The 18,391-nt window shown below is 37.6% G+C and overlaps 1 protein-coding gene across 6 annotated transcripts in view; it reads right to left on the bottom strand.

Moving 5' to 3' along the window:
- The window catches only part of KCNIP4 (potassium voltage-gated channel interacting protein 4), a 385,018-nt gene that overhangs the window by 161,750 nt on the left and 204,877 nt on the right, over window positions 1–18,391 (bottom strand). The window contains exon 1 of one of the 6 annotated variants that reach the window (XM_064418515.1): window positions 12,158–12,494. The exons of the other annotated variants lie outside the window; for them this stretch is intronic. Coding sequence (XP_064274585.1) covers window positions 12,158–12,257 — 100 coding nt within the window. The 5' untranslated portion in view covers window positions 12,258–12,494. Of the gene's footprint in view, window positions 1–12,157; window positions 12,495–18,391 lie in introns of those variants that run through there. 6 annotated transcript variants of the gene reach the window in all.

Below are 18,391 nucleotides of genomic sequence, written 5' to 3'. Positions count from 1 at the left end.
ACAACTAATAACAATGCTGCTGCTGTTATAAAATACTGTCAAAAAATATAACTAGAGGTCTAATCCAGAGACGAAAGTAAAAGACACTTGCTAGCCAGATATAGTCAGCCAGAGCTGACTCTGTATTGCAGCGCTGCTGCTGGACAGCAGCAGGAATTGGTGAGGAATGGAAAGAAGAGACCCTATGGCTTGGATTACCTTGGCAGTTCCATCTCCACATCTGGTTTACCACATCAGCACCATGCTTTCCTGGTATTACCTCACTGCTGCTTTGTACTGATGGAAAAGGACACATAGCACATTAAACAGAACATGATAGTTACAATAATTCAGAATTAAAGAAGTTAAAAATATCCTGCGCTGAACTAGCTACTCAAAAAGGATCAGTCAGAGATTGCATATTCAAACAAAACACAGTCTGAATTCAGATGGCACCCCAGTAAAAAAGGCACTATAACAATAAAACAACTGAATTGTAGCAGATTACAGCAAGAAGGATTATATCCCTTTAGTTCACAATGTAGATTGAACTCTAGTACGATATTAGAAAATCTATACTGTCTATAGCATGCTTCCTATGCCAGACAAATGGAAGGCAGCAAATGCAGCACCAACTCCTAAGACAAGCCTGGAGAATCAGTAAGACTAGCACTACACTGCTTCTCCGAGCTCTGTACACCATTGCCAGAGACAGGCTCCCATGAAGAGGGTTCTTCACTGTGACACAAATACTAGTTTTGAGTATAACTGTTTTTCTCATTGAAACTGAGTTCAAATTCTCTCCTTCCTAATACTTGCTTGGCATGGCTTGAAAGTTATGCTTTTTTTCCAGATGAGTCTGACAAGCAGACTGTGAAAAGGAAACCTGTTCTGCCTATGCACTCCATCACCAGCGTGTTCTACAAACAGTAAAACACACGACAAACTGTGGGCTATAGTCCTGTTACTAAGCACTTATTGCCAAATTCTTGGCAATCATTACCCAAAATAAATGCTGGAAGTAAACACAAGATGAATCAAGAAAAAAGATCATTACCTCTAAGGTGTCCAGTGATCATATTCACGAGACTGTGGCTATGTATGTTCAGCAGATAACAAGCATTTGAGGCAATCTCACAATAAAACTAATTAAACCCTGTATTAGAAAATTATTTGTGCTTGAGCCACATCCAGTGTTGCAAAAGGCTGTAGTCAATGTGAGCTGAATTGATGACTGTGTGATTTGAAAATTGGTAGGTCATGTTCCACAAGTGTTGTTTAAACTGGGCGGCCAGTACAGAGGTGATGTAAGGTAAAGTCCATCAAGATTTATACTACAAAGCTAGGATTTCAAAGGAAAGCATGGGAAGAACATCAATACCCACAGATCTAAAAAAACCCAAACCTGTGTAATGCAGCAGATAATAAAACACAAAGGAGGCTCAGAGGAGACTGGAATTTTCAAAGACATATCTCCAAGTTACTTAGCTGCTCTGAGCAGTAAGTACACAAAGCTATTACACTAAATGTATCTGTTTGGGATGTAGGTAAGAATATTCCCAAATGGATTATGGACGTCATTATCTATATTCTTTATGTCTTTGCCACGTTGAAGAGAGAGTCATAGGCTAATGGATAAATACTGGACAGTAATTTAGTAAGCTGTGTCCCTAAATCCATCTGCTTCTTATGCGTTGGGAGATCTCTAGCTGAAGTTCAATTACAGCTTCATATGTTTGAGGAATAAAACATTTCACTTGCTTACTTGTACCTCTCATTTGCTGCCAAACAACCTTCCCTCCTCTTTGAAGCAATTGTCAGGATACAAATTCACTGCAGGCTATAGAGTATAACCTTGGAATATGCTGCAGTACAATGCCATAAGAATTAATTTCTTCATTGAAAGGATTGTCAAGGATTGGAACAGGCTGCCCAGGGAAGTGGTGGAATCATCATCCCTGGAAGTGTTCAAAAAACAACTGGATGAGGCATTTAGTACAATGATTTAGTTTATACGGTGGTATTCAAAGATTGGACTCAACAACCTTGGAGGTCTTCTCCAACTTAATGATTCTATAATTCTATAAAAATAGCTAAGCCATTACCATCCTGATATCCCTCAATGTTTTTTAGGATCTTTCAGCCTCTGAAAGCTGTCCCAAGAAAGATGGCATCTAGCTGTTGGAATGTTCATGAAGTGATCTTTGGAGTAATATTACAGTAATACTAACACAGAGAATTCCTTTTGTCCTTCACCAGGAAACTGTTAACTGTTTCCATCTGAGTCACACTCACAGGACACTGGTGAGGGACACCTGGTGATATGGAACACTCAAATGATCAGACACATCATAAAATGGAGGTTATTTTCTAAACTTACATTACAACATATTTCCTAAACTTATATTACAACATATGTTGTAAGTTAGAAAAGAAGTTCAAATATTAAAACAAATTCATTCAAGAAATGAGCCTTTAACTACCCGTTAATAAAAATAAATAGTGTAAATAAAATATTGGTCCGTTTTAGGGTCAAGATGGATGCTGTTTGATACCTGAGAGTGGGTGCTGTAAATGTCTGCTTCCTCTTGAAGTGTCCTCCCTGTTGGTTCCTGCCAGGAATATTAAGTACTTCCTGGTTAGGGAATCTTCCCCAGAGAGAACTAGCACAGTGTGGAGAAATACCAAAGTATACATTTTCATTTCTGTGGCATACTGCACACACTTTCCTTAACCTCAAAGCAAGATGTCACAGGAGTGAAAAAGAGATATACTGCTTCCATGAGCACAAGGACTCAGTAACAGTGATCTGTCCTTAAAAGTATGGCATTACAAAACACAGCTGCAGAGGAGACTGATCCACTACCTGTTGAATTGTGCCATTCACTGGGATGGCTCCTCACAGCCATGTCTGCTGCTGAAAAATATATGAGTACAAAGCAGGTCAGGCAGTGGACTCGGAGCGAGGTAATCATTCCCTTCAGTGATTATTTGACAAAAGGCCTGGAACTGACAAACTATCTGATGGATGAGCAGGGATGCTTTTCACCTTTATCTTCTCAGCAAGGGCACTGCTCAAGGACTTGAATTACTTGCCAATTACAGCTCACTTTCAAGAAACAGGCTGAGGTCAAGGCTCTAAACAGCTTCAACTGGGTTCAAATAACCATGTACTTGGTTATTTGACCAAATACAGATGAGACCATCATATATTAAACAATGGAAAACACTTGCTACCAAAATAACTAAAGAGTTTCATTATTGTTCTTCAATTATAATAGAAAATACCTCCATTCACAAGAAAAAAAAAGAAATTTGATTTAGTCCAGATAGTGATACTGACAGCGCTGAACACGATACTTGGCACTCCAGTCCTACACTTTCTTATTCTCTGTTATGTTTTGGACATAACAGAGATGCCCAAAAGTGTTAGTGAATATAGTAAATATACCAGTTTTGAATTTAGTACTTTACCACTTCAATAATTATTGACGGCAGAGATTTAGAAAAATAAAAATCTGTGAATGAAAAGTTCCACTTTATCCTTTTTCCTGACTGCAAAATCTCTCTTTATAAAGTAAAGAGTTATGATACTGCAGGTTTATAAAAAAAAAAAGATAAAAATGGGAAGAAGTGGGATCTTCCAAAGATGAAAAAACAGTGTACATCTTTATACTCACCTATATTCATAAAGGCAAGCAACTACAGATAATTGTTTTCTAAATGTTAGTTTCATAACTCTGAACCAAATGGAACAGTTCTGATGCAGCACTCTTAATCCAACATGTTTTTTACTTTTTTATGGTAGAAAAATTTAAGAGTAATAAAACCACAGGAGATGGTGCACTTGTATTAATCCATATCAGACCTCACAATAGAGGTCACATCTTTAGTATGATTATTTCAAATGTGAAAAAAATACCAAAACAAACAAACAAACAAACAAAAACCACACAAAAAAACCCCAAACACAAAAACCACCAGAAAACCACCAAAATCAAAACAAAAAAGTGCAAACAATTTCACGCATATCTTTATTTCTGTGTAGAATCATTGATGTGAATATCTCTATTTTGCAAAAAAAGTATAAGATGAGCTAATTATTGCTCAGCTGTATTAATGGTAAGATATCAAGTATGGACAAGGCAGGGATATTGTCTTACCTCTGATCTGTCAGAGATGAATTTTGAGTCCTCTGCCCAGCCTGAATATCAATTCTTAAGAAAACTGATAAAATTAAAAGAAAATTATTAAAAAATGAAAAACAAAATCAGAAAGAGCCACAAAACTTATTTTGAATCTAGAAAACAAATGGTACAAGTGCTAAAGTAGCTTTACTTAGTTTCTGAAAGAAAAAAGTGAAGTTCCTAAACACAGATTAAGTTAATCTACAAAGGATGTTGTGATTAATCTTTAGCTTGGGTTTTTACTATGAGATTTATCTTTTAAATAGGAATGTTTTGAGTCTATCAATTTTTGGCTTAGTCCAAAAATTCTAGCATTCAGAAAGTGAGCTTATTATAATAATCATGTAAGACAATGGTCAGGAAGCAAATAAAAATATCAGTAGCATTTAAAGTATAACTTTTAACAGATTATGACATTTTTTGCAATAATGACTCAAAGGTGAGCCATGTTCTCACTGAATGGGTCAGCAATCGAGTTGATTGAGAATAGTTTCCTGTCTTAATGACTTCTTCATTATTGCTGAACTATTAAATCAGTCTTTATTGTGAGCAAGTGAACTACATTTTCTCATATCTCAATTGTCAACTTGCAAAACAACAATTTCAGCATCCTATTCTGCCTTCCATTATACCCTTTTACTCCTGAGAATAATTACTCTTGTTCTGGTAACCTGATTCATCTCAGACTACTTATCCAGCCATAAAATTGGCCAGAATATGAACTCTGAGCTCTATATTGAGTAAGGGGCAAACTAGTGCAATTTAGATTGAGGTTGAATAAATATACCTAATGAACATAGTAATTTTTGTTCGAATTTATTACAAAAAATAGAAAAATCAAACTGTGCATAATTCCTTTTATCATCAGCTGCAGGTTACAAGTGAAGTAAGGCAGATCTCTGATGGACCTCTTATCCCTGGGATCTTATTAGGTGTTCAGTGGCAAACTTGATAGTTGAAGGAAAGGTACTCTCACTGTCTTGCAAACATAAATTTAAATCTCAGACTTCATAAGAGGTAACTCAGATAGCATATTAATATAATTTCAAAATTTAACATGTATATCCTCAGGCTAAATAAAATTTGACTCAGTATGGAAAAAAAATTCTTTCTAACGAAAAAATAGTCAAGGACTTTACTGAGATGATAGATTACTTTCCAAGAGGACAGACTACATTCTCCTATAGAGAAGAATATGGTCTTATTCTCCAAGGGCTATAATACTCACTGCACTTGAATATTATGGATTATCTGCAGAAATTTTGGCTGTCCAGAAATATCAGGTTCACTAAAAAAGATAAATCTCTGTCTGCTTTTTAGGTGCATCTATTAAGAATGGGATGTCACCATTAGAGAAACTTATGCAGGCAGCATCTTGGTTCTGTTGTTATTCAGAGTTCCTCAGACACAGACAAGAAGTGGCTGTATACAGATTACTTTTTTCCCACCAGCAGAAACTGTCTTTTCTGGTTATCTAGAGACACCCCATCACTTTGTAGAGATGCTGCTAGAAAAAAAAAAGCTGAGTATGAGCTCCTACTACCAAAAGAATAGATCAAATTGTGGATGTACAAAAGTCTGTTCTGATGTACCTACAGCAGCTGGTGAGCGTTACTGATATAATATCATAATGCTTATGACCAATAAAGGAATCTTCCTCCATGTTCACAACAACTCACTTCTCTGGTAATCCTTTTTCTTTTCTGTTCCAGATGTTTGGTTTATTTTCTGTATTAGAATTTGGTTTTAGTAATGAGAGTTACACTAATAATCACATTTCTTCTGTGTAAAATTAGCAAGTGTTCACTACAATAACTGATATAACCACTGATAAATAAATATCTGATTAATAAATACCTATTTATCTGATCTCTTTTCCTTTTCTTTCATTATCTCATATCATCAGCAATAAGAAAATAGCTCTTGTAGTCCACTTTGGATGATTGAAATTGTGTCTGTTTAAAAAGAATATTTTTTTGACTATTGATCCAATAAAGAAAATGTGCTTAGAGAGCCACATACCTCGAGAGATGTCTGGGAGAAATGACTGCAGAAAGGAAAAAACAGAGTTTTTGTGTCAGATTAAGTCATCTGCCTCATTAGATCTAGGCAGCATTCAGTCTGGCTGACTTCAACTTTTTATCAGGTGCTGAAAAATTAATCACCAGAGACATAGGTCAGATAACTAAAGGAAGAACTCTCCTTAAAAAAAAATAAATAAAAAAAATGTACTGTATGCAAAAGAAGATGATCTGTAGGCAAAAAAGACTGACATTCTAAACCTGAGGATTGAAAATTTTGAGTGAAGATTACTGAAGGTAAAACTAACCAAAAACATATAAAAAAAATTAGGAATTCTGTAGGAAGATGCATTAGATAGTCAAAACGTTGCAACCCTGCAATAAAGAGAGAAGCTTTAGTTAAAAACTCACTTTTCTTCTGTGGTATAGTATCTACATTACTTATAAATGTGAGAGTAAGAGCGAGCATATTGAAAAAAGGGAAATAACCAAATTAATTGATGCATTTAAAACTCCCATAGCAAACTACTTTTTAAAAATGTTAATTATAAAATACTACGTTTGCAAAAAAAGCATTGTATTGATAACTCAGAGTGTAGGACTCCATCTATTTCTTTGGCATCCTTTCAATTACATTATTTATCTGCTTTGGTCTCTGTAGATGTAAAGCACTAGACACACGCATTATTATTGAGTGTGACAGTCAGTGTTGAGAAAAAACACTCTTCAGCAGCCACTGACCTGGGAACACCAGGTTTTTCAGCAACAATGGACCAGAAGCCTTCAGAAGATGACTCAGAGATGACAGACTGCTCGAAGCAGGCATCTAACAGCTGAAGGCAGCTATTACAAATTCTCATGGCTAGCAAGTCGCTTTTCTTAACTGACTATTTCTCATTTTTCTAAGACTGTATATACATAAACTGAAGCTTGTAGTATGAAAAATAGGAAGAAAACAAAATGGGAAGAGCTTTTCTCTTATTCATTCTGCCCAGTAGTGGCTTGCTGACCAGTCACGCAGGATGCACCACCTGGTCAGATGCTCCCATGCACATAATTCCAAGCAAACTACAGTACATACATGCAAATTAGTTGCTAGTGCTGTTTGAGCTACATATTTAAAATCAAGAAAAAATTCATTGGAGTTCTGCATTAAAGATTTCTATCTACTGGTCACTCATCCACATATGAGGAGTTGTTCCAACAACTGTTCTGAATCAATTTATCTTGTAATTTATGAAGACTTAATTGAACAGATTACTTCTAAGAAACGCCTGAAATTATTAATATTAAAATTTCTATAATATTTTTGTCTTTTGCCCACTGTCAGCTCTGCCTAATCATTTCACACTGGTCCATGTTTGCTTCCATACTTCACAATTCTGTGCATAACTCTCTTTGACATCCAGACTGATTAAAGAAAAGAGAAATGGCATAAAAGCCCCTATGTTTATTACACGCTATTTGTTGGATGAAATGCTAGTCATTATGAATCTTCTGAAATGAGTATCGAGGAAAATCTTGACAGAGCACTGCAACAAGCTGCTCAGAGAGTTCATGAAGTCTCTCCACTGGAAGTGGTCAGAGCTTGCCTGGATGTGACCCCATGCAACTTGCTCCATGTGAACCTGCTTTAGCAGGGGGTTGGACCAGATGATCTCCAGAGGCCCCTTCCAACCCAACCGTTCTGTGATTCTGAGGTCATACTCCGTTTCCATGCATGAAGAATACTGTGAGGAGGGACATGACTGTGGGAATGCTGACATTCCCAGCAGATCAGAGCTTAGATGGCAAAACTGCTCCAGAGGCTGCTGTAGTTTCAGAGCAACCACAAGTAACTCCCACTTTGCTTCCAGTCATATACAGTCCTTGACAAAAATTGCTATAAATATCACAAGCAACAACCTATGTGTCTGTGGTTTTGCTCTTTTTTTCCAGCTGATGAATGGGAAGTTGTTAATAGCCAAGATTACTAAAATGGGATTAGAAGCCGCTTTGATATTTTGGAGGAATCAAGTGTTTCAGTAATTTAGCTTGATTATTACAATTTTAGCTGCTAAGTTCTACTGCTGCCACTCTCAGGACTCCTAAACAAGGATTTTAGGTAGATACCGATTATAGAGATATGGAACCCACATTTTACAGTAATATATATGGCTACTTCCTGCCATTTTTTCCTATTAGATGTTCTAACTGCAGTTAGAGCATTTCCTAAAAAGGTATTCCTATTTAAATATTTTTGATGAGTCATCTAATTCAGATTTCTTCTCTGAACCCTATTCCTAATGGTGTAGATTTCAATGCATACCTTGATGAAGAGGGGTCAATTTTTCAGTTTATTTAATTAATAAGTGACTTAGGTTTTGAAAAGAAATTCACGTTTTCCAAGAAACTTTAGGACAAAGCCATTTTAACTTAGGAATGGACTGACTTCATGATGCCTCAACTTCTCTGTCTCCAACACTTTACCCAGAGAAACTGACATAGAAGGAGGATATTCACAAAGAAAACCTCTTCCATTTCTTCTTCAAGTTCATATGATCCTTATCTATGAAGATTGCAAAGTACTTTTCAGAAAAGTACTAAAAATATACTGAAATCCTATAAATCAATATCCTGGCTATGGCACAATCTCAAAATAATCTCTCTTGTATATACAGCTACTCAGTTCTTGTACCTCATTCTACTTATGAGTGACTTTAGGAAAAACTTGCCTTAAAAGAAGAAATAATTTTAAATTGATACTAAGGTATATCTAGGAACAAACTCTCCTGATTAGGTATCAATGCATTACCCTTTACACCTAATAAACTACTGTTTTAAAAAAGCAGTAAAGTTTATCAAGAAGAACACAACCTAATTAATGAAGAGTTGAACATTTAACCTCGGGACAAAGTCTGTGCAATCCCAGCCCATGAAAGCAAATAAATCTATTCTGCTACTCATCATTTTAGGAGCTGTCAAACAATATTCAAAACAACTATTTGAAAATACTTCTATAACAACAGTCAAACCACTCAGCAGTTAAAGGCAACTGGGCAAAACCACAGAAAGCACACTGCAATCTAACTGAGTGCAATGCATCATAAAACAATATTTAACTGAGAGATAAAGTCTCTGGAACCCACAACCTACTAAATCTATTCTGCTACTTATCACTTTTAGAGCTGTCATACAATATTAAAAACATCTATTTGAAAATACTTCTCCTACGACAACAGAATCACTCAGCAGTTGAAGGCAATTGGACAAAACCACAGAAAGCATACTGTTATCTGAGTGACTGCAGCAGAACTATAAGCCAGTATATAAAATATTTACCCTGAAAATACTTTATTATTTTCAAAAAGAATGAAAATAATTGCATAATATTATTATGATAAACATAATTTGCAATGAAGAGTCTGCAGGAAGCAGAATATTTCTTACACTAGTTATTATGACAGTGAATAGAGTGCTCTTGATATACATCATTGCATCTGATTCTTCTAAATTCACAAAATTTCACAAAGTTCAAAATCATGACAATCCAGTGTAATCTAAGTTATCTTCAAGTTTTTGTTACCATGATAGGGACACAATGGAATTCTGAAACCTCAGTCTCTACCAAAGCTTCAAAATTAGTTTTAGCATCCTGTATTGGGTGCACTTTGGTAGAGATTATTACTGACTCTGATCTCCAGGTATGAATAGGATGTGTTTTATATACTGTAAACTATTAAATTGGGGGGAAAAAAATATTTTGTTGGGACATATTTACCTCTGTGATAAAAGAAATCAGGGATATAACCTACCCAAACTCAAAAAACTACAAATGTCCTTATAAAACCCAACATTTTCAGAAAGCTGAGACCAGCTTCCTCACTGATTTCCAGAAAAGCACATGGATAATCTGACTATACTTGTTTTCTTAACATTCTACTTAAAAACTTCCTTTACATTTGCACAATTTTACAATGTATACACTTTGCCTTCAAGAGTGGAAATTAATAGCCTTGATACTTATTAACATATTGAAATGTTTTTCCATTTTCTATTAAAAGTGTAAAAATCTTCCTTTTTTTCTATTGTAATCAGTTCAGATCTTTAAATCACAAGTTTAAGGGAAAAAAACAGGGAAGAAATTTGCATTGCTCCTGAACTAAGAGGAAAAAAGTCTTCAGTCTGTGAAATTTAGCTAACGCCCATTAACACACACCATTATTTATATCTGTTACTTGACTCTCATGTAACATGCTTTTTATGTCATTCACAGGAGTAGAACATCACAGAGGAATGGGGGCATATATGTCCTCCAGTGGTTTCCTCTAGCTGGCATGCTGGAAACCTGTGCTGCACTAAGTAGGAAGAAACTTTCAGACTCTCTTCACACACAGACTCCCAGACTTTTGGCCAGTGAGGCAAGCAAAATAGAATTTTTTCTTACAGAAATAATACAACCACCTTCAGACATCTTCACTACATTTTGAATTGTCTTTCCATTATCAGCTTCTTCTGCCACAGAAACAAGTAGAGACAACAATCAAATTACATTTGTTATGAGGGAACCCAAACAGATGTGGGAATCAGACTGCACAGAGCACACCTAAGCATGCCAAACAACCTAAAATATAAATATAGATCTCTTCCCCCCCACACCTGCCCCCCCACAGTCTTTGCAGCCTCTAATACTGGAAATAACTTTTATGATAGCATTTATCATGTTAATTGGTATTTCTATTTATAACTAAACACAGAACAAACAGAAAACCAAAAGTTCATACATTTAAGGGAATGTCTATGTTGTTATTTAAACTGGATATAATGTACTTGAACACAAACATAAAATCTTTACAAAAATGCACTTGATCTCTGCAGGGCTTTAAGATTCTCTAACAAGATTCTAGCAAATCCATGCAAGACAGCAACAGACAGAGAACTTATTTTAAATGACTTGAAAGGAAGACTGCATTTCTTGAAAGAGTGACATAAACAGGACAGCTTCAGATGTTTTCATAGGAGAAAATTTTGCTTAACCATTATTTTTGTTACGAAACCACAATTAGTCAACAAACTTCTCCCATACACAGGTGTAAGTATGTACACTGTATTCAAATGCCAGTCTACAGGAAGATTTGAGAATACAATATTCTTACAACAGTTGAGAAACAGACCACTTTGGACTGTAAACTAATAAAACACTAGGCTGTAATGATTGTCATTACATTATTGACCATGCTGCAAGCAGTGTTTTTTCAGTCTAACTCTTCATACGGTAAGAAAAGCAGCTCTCTTAGAAATAAGGTAAAAAATAATCAATATTCCTCTATTCCACATCTAAAAGGCACATGTAAAATAAAGTAATGCTGTTTTTCATTTTTACTGTTTTATAAAGAAAAAGTGTTGCTAATACAGGAGGGGATCTGTCTAAGAAAAACAAAGCATCAAACAATAAAATTTGCACACGATTGTCCTTAGTGAATGTTCAAGTTGTTTAGTTTGAGTCTGAGGATTGTAGTTCTTCCTCAAGCACAGTTTAAAATGTTACCAGCAAATTAAGCATTCAACAGGTTTTTAAATACTATAAAAGGTGTATCTTGATCTTATAACAATTCTAGTAGAGATGATGTTGACGTGAATACATTACAAAACAATTCTGATTACAAGACAGTTTGAACGCAATATGATTGCCTGTAATCATACTAAAATCTGCTTTACCCTCCACTACTTTAAATGCGCAGATTTAAACAGGAATAAAAGATTCAGAATTTAACCCCTAAGTTTATACTGGCAGTTTTCTGGACACCAGTTTATTTCTCCTACAAAATTAAACCACCACAACCAACACCCATAACAGACAGCCACTGATGTGCACGTCGCTCTCGAGGTGATTCGGGCAGTGCCTTACATCAGTTCACAGGTGCTCCTGCCTCGCTGCAAGAGAACAACCAGAACAGAAAAATGACGAGCCACTGAAAAGCACTCCCTTACCTTCTAAACCTGCTTCAATCAGCCCAAACTGTTCCAACACTTTTACAAAAAGCACAATCACGATCAACACCGCTATCATTTCAAGCCCTTCCAAGTTCATGGTGAGTTAGGTCATGGTCTGACCACCGCCACTGAGGAAAGTGTTCTTCTGCCCGGCTTTCTTTGCAAAGCCATTGAACTAGGCGCGGAAGACTCCTGCGAGGGAAGGGGGCGAGTGGGAGGGGAGCGGCAGGGAGCACATCCCGGCTGCCCCAGCGGAGGCCGGGAGAGGCGGGCGGCTCAGCTCCGGCCTGCCGGCACTGCCCCGCTCGGCACGGCCCGGCTCGGCACGGCCATGCGGGCAGCGGGGCCGGCCGGCGGGACACACCCCGGGAGCGCCCGGGAGAGGCCGGCGGCTCGTCCCGGCGGGGGGAGCCGCTCCCGGGCTGGCGGCGGAGCCAGCGGCGGGCGCGGAGCTGTTGCCGCGGCAACGCGGGGAGCGGAGCGCGCCGGGCACGGGCACGGGCATGGGCTCAGCCCCGGGCATGGACACAGACACAGCCCCGGGCATGGACACAGCCCCGGGAATGGACACGGGCACAGATGCAGCCCCAGGCACGGGAACAGCCCCGGGCATGCACACAGCCCCGGCATGGACACAGCCCAGGGCATGGACACAGACACAGCCCCGGGCATGGACAGAGCCCCGGCGTGGTCACAGCCCCGGACACGGGCACGGGCACAGCCCCGCGGAGCTGCCCCGGCGCTGGAGCGGGCTCGGGGTGCCCCCGCTGCCCCTGGAAGGCGCGGGACAGGCAGCCGGAGCACGAGTCCCATCACCGCACCCAGCTGTGGCTGCCTCCAGCCGGAGGATGTGTCGGTGGATGTGTCGGTGGGGCGCTTGCCAAGTTCTGCCTTAGTTCCTCCAGGTGAAACAGCTGCCTCGGCAGGATGACATTCCACCTGTTGCATGTGGCAAGTAATACACAACATTGTGTGTGTAAAAGCACAGGAATCCTTTTTTTGTCGGTTTGTTGCGGAGAGTTGTAATTAGAGCCAAAAAAAAAAAAAAAAAATTAAAAAGCTGTCTCAGGTTCTTTAAGGCTAATTCTTTGGGCTGATTTGCAAAATAAAAATTGAAAAGACAGATAAAGAATCAGTCTGAACCATTGAATGATTTAGTTTGGAAGGGACCTTAAAGATCATCTAGTTCCAGTCCCCTCACCACAAGCAAGGGAACACCCACCATCAGACCAGATTGTTCAAAGCCCCGTCCAACCTGGCTGTGAGCATTTCCAGGGATGGGGCAAGAAAAAGGAGAAGCAAGCAAGATGATTTTTTAAATTGTTTCTCACTTCAGTAATCTTTTCTAGACAAAGTCCTTTTCATGGAAAACATTCACAGTGAAATATAGGAATGCTGGCCACAGGACTGAACTGGTATCTTACACCACTAACAGCCACTGGCCTATCTGCCACAGTCTGCAATACTGGCATTGTCACATACAGTGTATTGATGGTTAAGGATTTACTCTTTAAATCCACAAAAATAGCATCTGAGAAGAAATTTACAATAGAAAAACAGCACCTCTATTGCAGCAAAAAGTGAACCGGGGAACAATTGCAACTAATTTAATCCTGTCTGGTAGAGTACTGTCCCCCTCATGGCTGAAATCAATTACTGCCAAGGGCTCAGTTCTTTCTTTCCTTAGATAAGATTAAAAAAAATTCATTGTGTTATGTGAGAACTGGCAGAAACTTCTAAGTCCCCCAGGTATACTTGTATTATAATGGGTGTTGTCATTACTGAAAACAGTGGAATGAACTGAGAGTAATGGCACTAACAGACTATAGGTACCTTTTTTTTGTACAGTGGATAGATAAAGCCTTACATTGTAATGCTCATGTGTCACTATTCTATGATTTTTACTCAGGATTGGGCTCCCTCAAGCTGGTTAAACTTTTTCTGTCAGAAAAATCTATGTTTCAACACTCCATCCTAAATATTTCAGTTCTGCAGGCAGATTTTCCTTGGGAATATTTGCTTTTACTTGCTTCAAACTTTCTTCTTATGTTCTTTTTTTTTCTCATTCAATCTTTGTTCCAAACAAGGCTAAATGTCTTCTCCCTCTAAGCCATCTTATCAATGGCTGTAAGGAAAGTAGGTCCAGCTTTCCTTCAATGTGGAGCTGAAATTGACTAATTTCAGCATCAGGAACACAACATCTGCAATCTTGTATGCCTTTACCCAAAAGGTGGATACAACTTGTGTTTAGGTATGTGCAACTTCATCACCTGGAAGGATCACTCCTTTTGATTAATAGCTTTTGGCAATATTGGTCTGCCGAAAATTTAAAAATGAAAACACTTTTTAAAGGACTTTTTAAAAGGTACTTTTGTGACAGTTCCACTTAGGGCTGAAAGCAAAAAAGTGGAAAGCAGAGCTTGTGGTGGCAGTGTTGCAAAGCTGGCAGCTGCCATTGCCCTGCAAACTGGAACCCCGTGGCTGGCAGTGGCTAGACAAACACACGTGTCAGGGATCTGCCTCCTCAGGCAGCAGCAAACTGAAGAGTGTGTCCCAGAGGTGTAGGGGTACTGAACCTATGGCCAATTATGACTCTTCTTCCAAGAAACAGCAGAGAAATGAAGAATTAGTATGATGGCTACAGTGTTACAGGTAGATGCCAGAGCACAGTAAGAATGATAATCTCCAGGGAAGGCAAGGTTTTTGCAAGAAAACTGTGACTAAACTTCTGTTTCTCAAGTGCTGTGAACCAGCCATGATAATGCCTTTTTTTCCTCCTTTTTGATTTGACTGTAGGTAATCTAATATGCAGTTTAATACACCTTTGCTCATTAAATCATCGCTTTGGAGAAAAACAAAAGGTTTTTATGAAACCTTACAATATTTCTCCTGTAGAAATACAGAACAGCACAGATCTATCTCTCATCTTCACCTTCTTACCTGCTTAAAAATGGACCTGACTCAATGATAGGTAGGGTTACAAACTGCTTGACAATTTTTGTCTCTCCAAGTACCTTGCTAAAAACAGTGATGTGGCATGTTGTTTTATTTTTTTGCTCTCCATGAAGAACAACAACAACAAAAAAATCTTCATTTACCTATACAGTTCTATCTAAACATGACAGGAAGAATGAAGCTAACAATTGAAAGTATTGACATCCTATTTTTTTATCTTGCCTAGCTACAAAAGCCTTAATATACTGTAGAATTAAGTTTTTAAAAAGTGTACTAGTAGGAATGCAGGAAATAGGAATGGGGGGAAAGATATTAAATCATAAATTACAGGCTATATAGGTTTTTTATACACAAGAGCATGAAGGCTTGTTTTTCTTTTTTGTAACTGCAAATTAAAGGTTTCAGTCTGAAAGTATTATAAATGCTGTCTCCTTTTCATCAAAGCCTTTTGCAGCATTATATTTTACTGTGAAAGTAAATATATTAAATTGAAGTAATTGGTTATATTTTCAGCTAGAAACACATCTAAATGGTCACTTCTCATCTTGTGATGGAGCTATAAACCACAACACAATGACTCCATTTACTTTACCATGACTAAGATCCTTGATACCATTAATCTTAACTGCTATTGCTTAATGTTATATATCATGAAATGTTAATGTTAAAAAAAGACCCAATCCATTTAGACTGAAAAGTGATGAGTTGGTCTACAGATGGAGTCCCAGTAATGGTTATATTTCTTCCTTACACTTCATTTTCTTACTCTTTGTTCATTTGGATGCTGGTAAGCCACTCCCAGATTTTCATCACAGCTTCCAGGAGGACAATCACTAACCTCTAATATTCCTTACCACCTCTCAAATAGTTTATGGGAGTCTGGCCTGCAGAAATCAAAATCCATTGGATTTTGTTTAAAACATAAAAGATTAGTGATCAGAGCTAAACTTGATGGCCTTGGATAAAGCAGTGGGTGCTGCACATGTGCAATACCAGATTTGGGAAAGGCTATGGGGAAAAATTAATGATGGAGTTAATTGGCAGAGCTGGGAGCAGAAGTCAATGCACTGCAAGAGAAAAATGAAATGGATTACCAGTGGGTTGCCCATGCCACATATGAAGTCTGAGAACAAAATCTGTAATAGAGCACACAGTTACTTGATTTTGACCAGGAAAAACTTAAATAATACTTTCTTTTAACGGTAAAAACCATTATGTAAAGCCAGACTAATCTAATAATTGCTATATAAGCAATGTCCCTCCCAGTTATTATAAAGACTGATAATATTTTTGCCTATTTTTAATAAGAACAGCTTTGAATAAATATTTCAGCATCCAATAGAATTATTAAAATATGTGTTCCATGTAGATATTTAAAAGATCATAGTTTTTTAATCCTATAAGGGGAAAACTCACTCTTTCTTTCCAAAGAAGAAAATGGACCAGAAAATCTTAATGTATTATAAATTCAAATACTTTATCTTAGCATCTTGCTGTTATTACACTGCAGTCTCCCTTTTTCTCACTCTTAAATTTACTACTAGCAATATAAATTAAGAGAATGAACTAAGACATTATTTTTTAAAATTAAATAAATAAAACCTAGTAAATCTTCCAGCTCATCAAATCACTGAGAAAACCAGAAATAAGGTACAAACTTGTCTCTTTTAATGTAACTATTTTTCTTAATAATTATTTAATGAATCTGAAAAAGTGACAAAAGGCTATGATGTATTCAGCCACTCTAAATGTTAACTCTGATAAGGGCCAACACTGCAACAGTCTCTATAGGCATTAAACCACCATGACTTCCATAGTTTTCCCAGATTAAACACAGGTAAAAAAAAGATCACAGCATTCTGACATCACAGTGCCTTATTTCTACCTTTCCACAACTTCTATTTAAGTTTACATCCTGAACTGTGTCCACTGTTTTTCAGCTGCCACAATGCAAGGAACTGCCACAGTTGAGTCTTGATGGTGCTTATGTCATGTCAGAAGATTTCTTCCCTGTCCCACACAGGAAGCCATAGTTACTGATCTGCCCCTAAAGCAGCAGTCCAGACCTGTGGCAGCAGGCAGCAATAATTCCAGGGGCTGGCATGGAGGTTGTATCTCATGCAAATTGTCTCCCTTGGTGTGAGCAGGGCAGGGCATGACGTAGTCATGAAGCAGAAAATCTGTCTCCACACTGGGTGCATAGTTAGATGGCAATACATAAATCCTGTTCCCTTACAGAACTGATTGAAATAGAAAAAAAATATGCACAGCAATTACTCATAAGCAGGCTTTTCAAAGACTAAGAGAAAACATCTTTATATGATGTAGTTCCAGCTGAAAAGTATACCAGAAGATCTGGATAATAACATAACATCACTCCAGTTTTGGGTTACTATAAATGTCAGAAGCAAAAAAAAATCTGTTAATATCTGTTAATATATCACTTTAAAATATATCACTTTAAAATCTTTAAAATCTTCTGAATATTATGTGGGTATTCTGGAGCCCTTAATATGTTTAAAGTTTATCCTTTTCCATGCAGTGAAAATATGGCTCCCTGAATCTGGTAATGTGTATTTCTGGAAACTATAACACTCACTGTGACCATGAAAAATGTCATTAGAAGACAGAAATTTTCTCATCACATACCATTCTGATAACTCCATCTTTGCTACAGGGGTTTAAACCTCATTAAAAATAAAAAAAAACTTCAGAAATTTTCCATGCCTTAAAAATGTCTGACAACTGTATTTTAAAGCTGTCTGTGGAAACTAAAGATGAAAAATACTTGGCTGTTGTAATTCCACAGCTGCAGTTCAACTGTTTCTTGTGATTTGTTTGTGCTACTTCTTTATTAACAAGGATTTTTTTTCAAGTGCTTGCACTTGAGGGAATATACTGATAATTTTCCAAACTATAGAGAAATTCCTAGACTTTCAAAGTCACATAGAATGACAGGAGAGTTACCAATTGCCATTTGTAAAACTCTGATGCATCTTCATCAATGAAGAACAAATGTGGGCAACTTAATTTTTATTTTTGAGATAGTCATAGCATGTCAAGCAATGGTGCTTTATTAAACTAGATTTGATTTCTCTGAATAACACAGGGCCACACACAGCTGTGGGACACCTGCACAGGTGGTAGCAGGTCTCCAGCAGCTTATTTCCCCATGGTTCATCAGGCCTGCTGGTACACACAACCCACACCTGAAGAACACTTAAGGGATTTGTTATTCTGCCAAGGCGTAAGCGTGTGAGTTAACACTCATGACAC

Source organism: Passer domesticus, chromosome 4 (assembly GCF_036417665.1).
Source record: "Passer domesticus isolate bPasDom1 chromosome 4, bPasDom1.hap1, whole genome shotgun sequence".
Taxonomy (NCBI): domain Eukaryota; kingdom Metazoa; phylum Chordata; class Aves; order Passeriformes; family Passeridae; genus Passer; species Passer domesticus.
Note: the sequence above shows the minus strand (reverse complement) of the source record. Positions and strands in the feature narration are given on the sequence as shown.